The 12,741-nt window shown below is 38.9% G+C and overlaps 1 protein-coding gene across 3 annotated transcripts in view; it reads right to left on the reverse strand.

The window, feature by feature from the left end:
• arhgef12b (Rho guanine nucleotide exchange factor (GEF) 12b) overlaps window positions 1-12,741 on the reverse strand; it is a 35,941-nt gene that overhangs the window by 3,187 nt on the left and 20,013 nt on the right. For 2 of the 3 annotated variants that reach the window (XM_058626855.1, XM_058626853.1), the window contains 27 exons: window positions 12,324-12,440; window positions 10,855-10,980; window positions 10,580-10,678; window positions 9,348-9,458; window positions 8,477-8,575; window positions 8,320-8,362; window positions 7,922-8,027; window positions 7,692-7,829; window positions 7,559-7,591; window positions 6,766-6,880; window positions 6,562-6,667; window positions 5,784-6,017; window positions 5,212-5,362; window positions 4,942-5,111; window positions 4,691-4,837; window positions 4,100-4,185; window positions 3,866-3,991; window positions 3,441-3,555; window positions 3,233-3,333; window positions 2,671-2,748; window positions 2,495-2,570; window positions 2,192-2,359; window positions 1,440-1,527; window positions 1,263-1,343; window positions 1,107-1,186; window positions 373-678; window positions 37-282 (listed from right to left, as the gene is read on the reverse strand). In XM_058626855.1, the coding sequence (XP_058482838.1) occupies window positions 37-282; window positions 373-678; window positions 1,107-1,186; window positions 1,263-1,343; window positions 1,440-1,527; window positions 2,192-2,359; window positions 2,495-2,570; window positions 2,671-2,748; window positions 3,233-3,333; window positions 3,441-3,555; window positions 3,866-3,991; window positions 4,100-4,185; window positions 4,691-4,837; window positions 4,942-5,111; window positions 5,212-5,362; window positions 5,784-6,017; window positions 6,562-6,667; window positions 6,766-6,880; window positions 7,559-7,591; window positions 7,692-7,829; window positions 7,922-8,027; window positions 8,320-8,362; window positions 8,477-8,575; window positions 9,348-9,458; window positions 10,580-10,678; window positions 10,855-10,980; window positions 12,324-12,440 (3,346 nt within the window). The remainder of the gene's footprint in view (window positions 1-36; window positions 283-372; window positions 679-1,106; window positions 1,187-1,262; window positions 1,344-1,439; window positions 1,528-2,191; window positions 2,360-2,494; window positions 2,571-2,670; window positions 2,749-3,232; window positions 3,334-3,440; window positions 3,556-3,865; window positions 3,992-4,099; window positions 4,186-4,690; window positions 4,838-4,941; window positions 5,112-5,211; window positions 5,363-5,783; window positions 6,018-6,561; window positions 6,668-6,765; window positions 6,881-7,558; window positions 7,592-7,691; window positions 7,830-7,921; window positions 8,028-8,319; window positions 8,363-8,476; window positions 8,576-9,347; window positions 9,459-10,579; window positions 10,679-10,854; window positions 10,981-12,323; window positions 12,441-12,741) is intronic. The other variant, XM_058626854.1, reaches the window with a different exon arrangement.

Raw genomic sequence — 12,741 nt, forward strand, 5'->3', positions numbered from 1 at the left:
TTTTCACAGACAAAACCTTTTTATAAAATCTCTAACCGTTGCGCTCAGTTGCCTCACTCGACCCTGTGTTTCCAGGAGGAACCTGTGGGTTGTCTTTTTGTAAACTTGTGGACGTCGGACTCTCATCACACGCCACAGAAGGACCGTCATGTCTCCCAGACGAGGAGTCACTCTGCTGAAACCCAGGCGTCCCACTGAGCCTTTTCTCCTCCACCTCCTCTTTCTCCTCTTCTGACTCTCTGCTCAACATGTGGTTGAAGAGAGCCTGCTTCAGCATTGACACTGGGAAACACACACAAATATTCATTAATACACCATCTCATGGAGTTTCCACTCAAACAGACTCTTCAAAAAAAAAAAAAAAATCCATACATGTTCGTAGAGCGTCTTCAGCTTTGGAGGAGGGTGAGAGGAAAGTGTCGTGCTCTAGGTGTTCGAGGGCGATTCCCTGACGTGAGCCTTCCTGCTGCAGGAAGGGCAGCCTCTCAGCGAGCTGTCCGTCCAGGAAGGCCTCGAGTTCCGCCTCATCCAGCTCTTCATCCATCTCATCCTCCTCCTCTTCCACTCGTCTGTCGTCCACAGCCAGCTCTTCTTCCTCATCCTCTGATTTCATGCCATTGAAGGGGCCGATGCTCGGGGATGGAGCTTCACTGTCTGGAGAGGAGACGGCGTCCTTTTCTGGAATGGATTGATATTTGAATTATGTTTCAAATCATTTCTATGAAACAAGGATTTTATGTTAACTTATGTTATAGAAACTAAAGTTTTTTATGCACAAAAAACACTGAAGTATGACGTAGGTAGTGATAATTATGTTTTTTTAATAATAATGATAATAATACATTTAATTTAACACCTTTTCAAAACACTTAAGGTCCCCTTACATCATGTAAAAATAGCTAAAGTTAAATCTAAGCTAAGATATAAATATTAAACATTAAAAATACAATATTTCAACTACATCATTTCAAAATAAAAGTTTTTGTTTTGATATAACACACCAATAAGAAAAGAAAACAAATTCCATGTGTTAAAAATGCTAAATAAATGTATGAATATCACAAAAACAATGATTAACAAACTATCCCATGTGTGGATGCGGTTACCTGGAGTTGATGTCTCATTAGCTTCTTTGCTCGGCGCGGCCATCCCACGATTTATGATCTCAATAGCGTCTCGCTCAGCACTAAATTAAATAAAAACAGTCACATTAGAATCAATCTAACAACAATAGTGTCAGTGAGCAGCTTCCGTGGACTCACTCAGTCTGAGCCGGAGGTGTGTCGCTGTTGTGAGGCTTGGCCTTCATGGTGTCGGCACACTGCGTGATCAAACACTGCCACCTGCAGGAGCAGAGGTGAAGATTCAGGGTGAGACAGAGCACTAAACAAAGTTTGTGTTGTGGTGGTGTGGGTTTTTTTTTTTTGTGCGACACTCACATCCTCCGATCGGACACCGTCTGAGCCATCAGCTCGTAGATCTGAGCCCCGTTATCCGACATGGAGAGCACGAAGAAAGCCTTGTTTTCTGATCAAAGCGAAAATGTGTTTACTCCACTTCACTTTCAATGTAACATTAAAGGGATAGTTTAGGGTGTTTTTTACAAATACATAAAACTGTATAAAAAGACATTAAAAAGCAGTTTAACTTTTGACAATTTAATTGAACAATTTCTTCACATAATTTAACAATTTGATACATAAGCTTTCTTGTAGTCATTACTGGAGTGTGGTTTAGTCAGTGCCAATAAGGACATGGATGCTAAGAAATCTGTGCTCAATTAAGTCTATGGTATCCTACGAATATGTTCACCACTCACAGGTGGACAGCTGTTGTTACATGAAAACTGAAGTTTGTGTTGCTCTGTAAGCCGGTCACTCCACCACACCAAAGTCCACAGACAAAATCAATGCCTTTACATCACAGCTCACTGCAGTTGTTGATCCACTGCTGCCTCCATCACTAAAGTTCAAATGTATATTCTTTTTTTACTTCTCCGTTTGAAATCTTTTGTTCGCAGCAAGTCCTGTGTCAATACAAGCTTAAAATGCTGATTTTCTCTATGGACTTTGATGTGGGAGAGAGAGAGAGAGAGAGAGCGAGAGTGAGTGCTTTTTTAAAGTACAGTGAAAAGCAGGAAATGGAGCACAGGACATATTTTTTAAGATATCACCGTAAACACTGTACTCACCAGTTGCCACTGGACGAACCAGCACAGTGTTGAGTTTGATGATGGGGCTGAAGATGTGCTTGGTGTCAATGGCACTGGCCAGAATCTTGCCGTGTAACTTGAGGACCAGGCGCTCGTCCTGCTTCTGCAGCAACACCAGGATGTCCTCCAGCAGAATCGTGTAAAGCTCTGAAAAGGAGCCACATGTGATATATAATTGAGTGTATTCAAGTTAAATGTTGCTACAGATGACTTTAAATATCTAATTGTTACACACGTTTATTTCTATAAATTCTATTTTCATATCCTGGTGCTTTTAAGTACCTATCGTCTTGTCTTTATTAACCTTCCAGGACAGAGGTCCTGCATGAACCATCTTCCTCTTGGTCAAGTCCAGATTCTGCAGGGAAAAATAAATCAACAAAAGACCACAGACTTCAATAAAAACCAAAAACAGTTTATTGTTTGGAAAGTTGTCCACACTACAGCTCGTTTTTTACCTTCAGCTCCAGGATCATGGGGTTTTCATTCTGTTTGAGTGATGACAGGTCTAACCTTCTCTGATACTGCTCTAGTCTCTGTTGAAGGGAGAAAACCACATTTTTCACTCATTGGAAATCTTTTAAATTCAAAATATAATCCCCAAACCAAGAGCTGGAACATAAAACTGTAGGGTGTAGCTTTATAATAATAATTAATAAATGCCCTGCTGCTGTATACACACAAACACGCTCCCTCAGTCAGGTCTGATAGTACTGCTTAACACAGCTTGCAAAGAAAATAATGTTACATCATTTCTGTTCACAAAGACCAAACTGAGGCAGAATAATAAAAAACAGAAATAAATCCAGTAGCTCTTCTAACATCGCCCGCCCCTGCTCTACTGCTGTACACACACAAACGCTCCCTCAGTCAGGTCTAATAGTTTTGTCTGACAGAGCCTGTTTTAGATGATGAAGGACGCAGCAAACAAGTAATGTTACATCATTTCCATCACAAAGAATAAAACCAACAGCAAAAAAATCACCAACATCTCCACTGCAGCTTTAAATGTGCATTTACCTGTTTATTCTCAGCCTCTTTCACAGCCTGGTTGACGTGGTTGAGCATCTTCTTGCAACAGTCGCCAGCTCTCTTTACCTTTTCCCTCTCCTCGCCGTTCTCTGTGGAGAAACCAAAAAGAATTACGATGATAGAAAACCAAGTATTTGTCAGTGTTTTCATGTGTCGTGCATTTTATTACTTGTACGGAGCTACGTCATGTCTGTACCTGTGTACTTGGCGATATTGTCGAGCAGCAGCGGGTATTTGGTCAGTCTCTGCATCTCTACGGGGATGATGTCTTTGAGCTGCAGCCTGCGACACAGACGGTTGCTCTGAGCTTGCTGAACATGACACAAACAGAAGAAGGAAGGTCAACAACGATGGTGACCTTTCGTCATAATATATCAAACTGAAGAAAAGCAGGTTAATGAGGTTTCTGACCGCTGAAAACAGAGTATTTTAATTTAAATGATATTACAGCTCTAACAGACAGATTAGAATTGCAAAAACAGAACAGAAAACAGTTACAGATGAGAATTCATCAGTAAGTTATTGTATTTACAGGTGTAGTTGTATAAAATATGGCTCCTCCTTTCTTTATCCTGACATCAGGCCGTGTTGTTGTGTTGTGTCGTATTGTTTTATTCTGACCTGCATGAACAAGTTGAACCTCTGATCCTTCTTCTGTTTGGTTTTGATGAGCTCCAGAGCAGAGGGCTGGTTACAGCAGAAAGTTCCCACGGCTCGTTGGATCTTCTCCTCTTCGTCACCACTGAACTGGAAATGTTAATTATGTGAATATCAAATATTAAATCATATAAAAAAATATCAAACATGGCATCACGTTACATCGATCAAGAACTGAAGTGAACCCATTAAACGTACCCATGCGAGGAGATCGTCTCCAATCTGACCGATCACCGACGTCTCGCTCCTCTTCCTGACCGCCGTCATCTGCTCTGTTATAGAAACTGTGGAGCACGAGGAGGAGAAATTAGTAGAAAACATTTGCAGCGGTTGTCTTCAAATGCAGTTACACTGAATTAGAGTCAAACACTGTGTGTGAAAACACACAGAAAACAAAACCTAAAACCTCTTTCACAGTTGATGAGTCAAATCTACATTTAAACTGTTAAAAATCTCTTTTAAACTGACTTTGTATTCTTTCACTTGTGTACCCTAATTAAGACATATTGGTTTCTAACTATAAAAACATCCAGCCTCTGGTAGCTTTATATATGAACTTCCACTTAGATATCATAATATATAACAATACACTTCATTATAGAGCATGTTTATTGACAGTTTCACATGGTGCTTAACAGTAAAAATGGAGTAAAGTAACTATAAAGAGCTGAATTATGTGGTAAAACATTTCTTTCAAGTTACAGTTGCTGAAGTCTGTGTGATTGGTGCTTATGTGGCACATGTGTGTCAGCAGTATGTGTGTGTGTGTGTGTGTGTGTGTAACGTTACCATGCAGCTGAATGATTTCCTCCAGGTTAATAAAGATGTGTTTGATGTCCTCAGTGGGGAGGATACTGTCTCTGTTCAGCCTCTGATAGAAAACACAGTCCAACACCTTCAGCATCCGCAGGTGAGCGCGCTCAGTGTAGAACAGCTCTGACAGAGAACACACACACAAACACACACACGTGTACTTTTGGATTTCATATTTTTCCATGTCACGATCTATAATGCCTGACGTGCGTTTTCACGACTTGTACCATTGATGACTTCCTGTCGTTTGATCTCCTGCGGCGTGAGGCTCTCCAGGACGCCTCGACTGACCAGAGCCTGCCAGTTGAGCGGGTCTTCTTCACACTCCACCTCTCCGCTCTGGTCGTCCTCGCTCTGGACGTCGGCTGCAGTCACCGCACACTGCACGTCCATCCTACTGTCCAGCAGAGACACAGAGAAAGAGGATTAAGTGAGATTTAGGGTTTGTTTGAACTATTCAAAACACACAAATTTAAACAAAAATAATCCGTTTGTACCTGAAATTCTCCTGATCCTCCTCCTGTAACTGCTCCAGGTTGGTCGGACTGAAGTCAAACTGAGTGCTGACGGGACTGAGGACGGCGTCCTGCTGGTCCCCAGACTGAAGACTGTCACTCAGTCTGGGCTGGACGGGGAATGGAGACAAGTCTGTGGAGAAAGGAGACGAATCGTACGATCATGAGGATAAATAAAGATGAGATTAGGAGTTTCTGCTGTAAATGTTATATAACAGAGATGTCATTGTCCTCTAGAGCCATGGTTCTCAAACTGTGGGAGAGGAAGCTGTAGCACTTAGAAAATCAGAAATACTGTTCTGTACTGTATATACCAGGGTATTTTAATCAGAGTGTGTAGAAAATGATACTCTCGCAGCTCTGTGTACTGAATTAATCATGGACCGTAAGCCTATTCAATGGAATCGTAATATTCTGAAAGATTCATACTTCTAGAATATACTGTAAAATGTCTTTACTTTTCTTATTCAAATACTATCACCAACATTTTCACAACTCAAAGACATAGAAGCCTCGATATGTGACAAAAGACGGTGAATAAAACTTTCTCTTACTAGAGTCTGACTCCTGTCCGCTCATGTCTGAGGTTTGACCACCGGGGGAGCTGTGAGTGGGGGAGGTCGTGGAAGGCGAGAGATGGACACTGGCGTCCGATCCTTCACTGGTCTGATTCCCACGAGCCCGTCCACAATTCCCGGCAGAGTAGTCGGGCTGTTCGGGAATGACGAGCGCCGGCTGGGAGATCTGCTTTGGTGAGCGCTGCTTGTTTTGATCCACGGCTTTACCCACTTTACCCACACACACACACACACACACACACACACACACGTGTACAACAGAGAAGGAAACGTGGAGAAAAAGTGTGAATGGAAATAATTTCACTTCTTTAATGGGATGAGATTTTAATGGATTATTATTACAGTTGCATAACATGTGCACATTGACTTGAATTTTATTTAACCTTTATTTAACCATAAACTCCTGTAATAGACATAAAAATAAACTCAAAATACCGAAACACAGCATAAAATCACTTCCTCAACAAATGTTTCAATACAATTAATAAAGGTGCATCTACAACTAGTTGTCTCTTATTGTCAACTCATGTAGAAACACTTTAAAAGAGCCCAATGAGACCAGATCCTTCAGTTTCAGACTGTATGTAGAGGGAGCCGCATATTTAAGTGCCCTTTTTTTTAAATCAGTAGAAACCATTGAAACTGACAATAAGTATACTGTTCTGATGGATGTAGGTCTGTACAAATAGGATGTATAAATTAAAATATGCCATATTTAATTGTTCAAAAGGTGAAAAACACGTTTTGTCCTCACCTGAAGTGGAGTCCACTCTGCTCAGGCGTCTCGGTTGCCCGAGGATATTGGGAAACCGAGGCTTTTTCACCTTCTCCTCGCCCTCCTTCTCAGCCTTGATGCTCTTCTGCTCATTAGATTAAAACATATTATTCGTTTTTGACATGTTTATTAAAAATGTGACCGTCAGAGAAAACTCATATCAAAGAAAACTATAACAATCACCTTCATTTTGGGCAGAAAGTTGATTCGTGCTCGTTTATGTTCGAGGCCGCGAGGCTCCTTCACTTTCACCCCGAGGTGCTTCATATAGGTGAGAATAACATACTGCATCGTTTGGCTGCAACGTAACACAACACAAAGTCAAGAAACACAAACAACACTACTAATCTGTACAGTCTAAAGTCTATATATTAGTTTTAAACATTTTATTATTTCACAAAAAGAGACTCAAAGATATTGTTCAGCTTTTTCCAACAGGAAACTGAAGTTTTGCAAATCATTCTCTCCTGCACTGAAGTCCATTGAGAAAATCTGCGATTTTTACATCACGGCTCAGAGGAGTTGTTGATCCACTGTTGCCTCCATCAGTAAGTTCAAATGTGTTACTTTGAGACTTTCAGTGTTTGAAATTATTTATTCAGATTTCCCTCAGTGGCATAAACTTACCAAATATGGCTGAAATGGAACAGGAGCTCCTGTGTTACCATGATCTAAAAACACTGATTTTCTCTATGGAGTTTGATGCAGAAGAGTGAAAGTTTCACAAACGTCAGTTTTCAGTCAGAAATTACGGAGGAGCAACATTCTTTAGACATTGTAAACTCACGCTGGCCTAGATGTTATTGTTGATTAAATGTCTAAAATCTGTTTTTCTTATTTCAAAGCTGGAAAAACCATGTATTCAGCGACAGTAATTCAACCACACTTTCATAAAACCCGGAACTTTCAAAAATCTCAACTGAAACTTAAACACTTCTCCAAAAAGGCCATAAAAATAAAAAATCCCTCATCTTACCACTTCTCCTCTTCTGAAGGCTGTGTTGTCAACCTGTAACAAGAAACTGTTTGTGTTACCAGACACACACACACACACACAATTTTACAAGGAATATAGGAACTTGAATATTCACACGCGCTGAGGGACTCACAGTATGTCCTCGATCTTGGAGATGATGTGTTCGGCGCAGGAACATTCTTTCTCCGAGGCATGTTGGTCTTTCAGCTGTTCGATGTCCAGCTTGGACAGCTCGTCCTCGGCCAGAGTCAGACCCATACTGCGCTTCTGTCTGTACACAACATATACATAACCTGTGACTTGTTGTCCTATATTTGTACCAGATTTGTCTCGGGGGGGGGGGGGAAGCATGATGGGACTCACCGGAAGTCCTCCAGGTTCTTGTGAAGGTCTGGCAGAAGAGCGTCCTGTAACATCTGAGTGTAGTGTTTGCAAAGATCCTCTGGGATCAACTCCAGCCTTCGCTTCTCTGTTCAAACAAAAACACACACACACAACGTCTTATGACTGTAAACATTTAATTCAAAAGGTCCTTAAAACTACAAAACTGTATATTTGACTCTTTTTATGAGTTATTCCTGATCTGTGGAAAAATATAACCTCAACACAGAGACGCACCAGTCTGATTTCCAACCTTATAAAGTGTATGATTGAGTATTTTCTTTTTTTATACTGTTTCCCATTTATATTTTTAACCTATTATGGAAAGAGAGAAAGAAAGAAAGAAAGTATTTATATTTCAAATGTCTTTTATTTCGTACCTAATTCAGCTGCAATCGTCTCTGGCACTGGTATTTTTAGATTCTGTGAAAACACAAAACATAAAAAATGATTTCATTCACTTCTGTGTAAACAGTTGAAGGAGCCAAACCAGATAAAGGGGAAAATAAGAAAGAGACTAAAAACAAAATAAATTACCGCCATTCGATCCATGAAGAGTGAGTGGAATTCCATGAAGAAGCGTCGACTTTCTTTGGAGCTGGTTTGTTTGTGCATGTCAGCGTAGAGATAGCATAGCTGTCGCAGAGTTAAAAATAATTCAATTAAAAATAACCATCTCATCATTTAACATATATAAACTTAAAAATACAATACATAAAAACATAATCTGAAACAAAATTATATTAAAATGAATTATCTGTAAAAAATTTAAATGTAAATGTTATTGTTGAATCTATATATGTTTAAATCAAAATGTTTCACTTTAAATTCTTAATCTAAAATTGCTAAAGCCAACATTTAACGTTCAGTATAGTTTAGTATAATTTAGTTTCAGATTCTGGTTTTGATGTACTGAGTATTTCAAAATGTTTAAATGTTGCCATAAAACTGGTTGTGTGTCTTTTGTCTTGAATAAGCTTACAAAAAAGATAAAAGATGAAAACATTCAACCTATGATCAATCTATTTATGTATTTTTAAGTTTGCAAATATTGCTGGAAATCTAGTTTGAAGTGTCTTAAATAAGCGTACACCTTTTATTTTGAGTTAAACGTTTGATTCACGTTTGTATTAAACATTTTAATTTAAATATTTGACATACGTTTTGTATAATTTTGATTTATATTACCATTTTAAACATGTTTAGGTTTGCAAATATTGCTGTGAATCTGGCACCCAAAAGTTTGGTTCTGTCAAACCAAGGAAGTGCAATGTGTCGGATGCAGGTTTTATTTTTTTGATGAATTAAAAAAATTAATGAATTAATTTTTAATTTAATTAAATCAAATACATTTAGCCTCAATATGAATCTATTCTCTGCGTTGTCCGTGTGTGTATATGCTACGTACCAGAGGTGCAGGGTCAAACTGTGAGACAACATGGTGGAGGAAAACTGCGAGGTGAGCCGGCCGAGTCTTGAGCGAGTCTACGTCCTGGAAACAGCTACACTGTCCATTAATCTGACAGAAGGAGACAGAAGACACATGACCCAAAAAAAACAACAACTTACAAGTATATACAGTATATATAGTACATGTAGGGCTGGACAATGTGGCCAAAATGTAGGTAAAGTAATCTTAAACAGCCTAACATAAAACACTAGAACATTACCCGCATCTTAGGCTTCAACTGACTCAGTATCATGTGCATGATACGTTGACTTGTGTGTCGTCTCTCAATTGGCACGACAGTCTTAAGGCATGTGGAGGCAGTTTGTTTGGCCGTACACAGCATCTGCTGCATTTCCACCACGCTGGTGCCCTCAGCGAGTCACCTGCCAAGTTTGAAACCTGTCAAGTGAACCGCTGAACAGTTTTGCAATTAACGGGCTGCGACATTATACTTCTTTCATCAACTTTGATGTCACATTTTACATTAAAGGAGTTTAAAAAACTACATTCCGTTCCTCACACAATCAAAGGCCTTCATCACATTTCAAAGTCCAAAACAAGCAGTTCAAAGTTCCTTGACCTTTCTCTTATGAGGTGAAGAACTTTGAACTGCGCTGAAGAACCTTAACCTATATTGAAGAACCTTTAATCTGTGTTGAAGAACTTTTAACCTGTGTTGAAGAATGTTTAACCTGTGTTGAAGAACCTTTAACCTGTGTTGAAGAACTCTGAACTGCGCTGAAGAACCTTTAGACCTATGTTGACTGATTTAAAAGCTAAATAAACCAAAAGATTATGGACCGAAAACAACAAATGCCTGATAAGTGTGGAAATATTTCACACATGTGGGGTAAAACACTCAGGCATCATTACACACGTTACACCTCCGAGTTTGTTTCACCAATGTATATACACTAATGAACATCTGTTATTGCACAAAGTTATACCACGATATATTGTTATTGAATTGTTGCCCAGCCCTAAGTTTATGCATGTACAATTTGACTTTCAATTTCACATACAATTTTTTTGTTCTTGTACAAGTGTTGTGAATAAAGACAATTCAAATGACCTCCATCTTTGTTTGTTCCACATTTGTTCCCATATTTTCAAATTCAACACACGGTGAAGGTCACTGTCCTCCCGTCAGCTTCTTGTCCAATTATTCCATCAGTAGCGTCTCGTAATACCTGCTCTTGCTGAGAGTCGAAGTAGTCGTCCTCTGCTCCAATGATCTGAGGGTTCAGGAGGTAAGGAGGATTACCCACAATGCACTGGGCACCGGTGTCCTGAGTGACAAAAATCACACAGAGGTTTAGTGTTGCGACGAGGCAATAACTGCAAATTTAAATCAGGTCTAACATTTAAAAAAACAAAAACAATAAATAAAAAAAAAGTGTCACAATCCCCTCAGTTTCAGCTCTATGTGTGTATGTTTGTGTGTGTGTGTGTGTGTGTGTCTTACAGTGTCAGTGAAGTCCTCTGTGTCGGGAGACGAGCAGAAGTTGAGTCCGTCTGGTGGGCTAATGTCCGGGGTCTGACAGGGCGTCTCTCGTTTGCCAGGGTTTTCTGGGAGGGGACTGCTGTGCATCTAAAACACACACACACACACACCCAAAACACTTAAGCCAAATTGATTGTTTAGTCTGGTGCCGAATGCTGGGAAATCCCCAGAGATTGGAGACCTGGACCATTTCATTCCTATTTATAGAAGTGGTGATAAAACGTCTATTTATTATTACAAAGAAGTCTGCGTAAGCAGCTTTTTCAGCAGCTTCCTGTTGTATTTATCATCAGACTGTGGCTTGGACCAAAATATATTTTTTACCAACATTCCCCAGTAAGCAACAGCAGCAGCACCTGATCCATGATAAATAAAGATACAAGCAACAGATGTCAACTTGGTCACTTTTCAGAAATAGAATTTCTTCCAATAAATAAACTGATTTCTACATTATTATTTCCCTTTTTTCTTTTTAAGTTAACTGAAATGTCATGTAAAGTTTATTTCAAAAGCTTCTAAACATCAAAACATGAACAAAACGTTATTTGAAATAATATTTCTCTCCCCATTTTATACTCCAACGCATTGTACCATTAGGTAACGTAAGGTAAATTAGTGAAGAGTTGTGTAATTTAGCATACCTTTGCATATTAAACATAATGATCGAAAATGTTTCTACATAAAGAAACACAAAGAGAATATTGTTTGATAAAAAAGATTTTCTTGTGTTTTTGAGGGAGGCCTATGCCCCCTATGCTTACGTAAGGCAACATCAGGTAACCAAAGCTAAACGCAAGCCAACATATAAAACCTATTGATCTAAAATGTCTCTACATAAAGAAACATGAACAAAATATTATTTGAAAAGATTTATGCCCTGCTAATGTGACATAACACGTGGTAACGAGGAGGAAATGTAGAGTACCGTAGCCTAGCATATGCCTTGCACAGCTAGAGAAGCCTAGCATAGCCTAACATCAATCACTATGAATGCCATTAAAAGCAGAGAAATATAGTTTAAAAAGGAATAAATGGTAAAACTCAAGTTTAAGAAAAATAAACAAAACATACATTATATTAAAATGTTCAATTACATAGAAGTTTTAGTTGAAATAATTACATTTCTTAGGTTTTGACGTACGCCTATGGCCTGCTAATGTAAAGTAACACCAGGTAATGTAAGGTGACATAAGGTTATGTAACGTAGCATAGCGTAACCTTGCATAATCTCACATAACACCAGTTTTTGATTCATTTTCAGTTCACTACCTAACCAACTAACTAACTAACTAACTAGCTGGCTGAAAACATCCCAATAAAAATTAATTACTAAATTATACAGAAATAAACAATTTCACTGCACTGATTACTGTAGCATAGCATAGCGTGGTTTAGTCTAACCTAACATAGCTTCTCTTCATTATACTTACAGAGTTATTGTTTGTTGAGAGCCTGTTGTTATTAACACTATCAACTCGGAAGAAAGAAGTCGAAAGTCCAAGGTCCAATTCCCCGGCATCTCTAGTCCTGAACATAGAACCTCCGTCCTGAAACAAACACAAAGAAATTATATATTGTCGTTTCATCATGCTAGCTCGCTTGTTGTTGTTGAACCAGATTTCACTCTTTAAAAAGCAGAACTCAGCTAATTTTCTCAGTATTGTGACTGTGGTTATACAGTAGTTCAGAGCAGGACAAAGATGGCGAAATACACACGAGGATTACGGCCATATGTGAAAGTGTTTCAGGAAACAAAATAAAAATGAATAAATAAGCAAGCCAGAATTTTGACCCAAAAAATTTATTAAATTTCTTTTTTTAATTTTATTTATTTATTTCAGGGTTTTT

Source organism: Solea solea, chromosome 4 (genome assembly GCF_958295425.1).
Source record: "Solea solea chromosome 4, fSolSol10.1, whole genome shotgun sequence".
NCBI lineage: Eukaryota > Metazoa > Chordata > Actinopteri > Pleuronectiformes > Soleidae > Solea > Solea solea.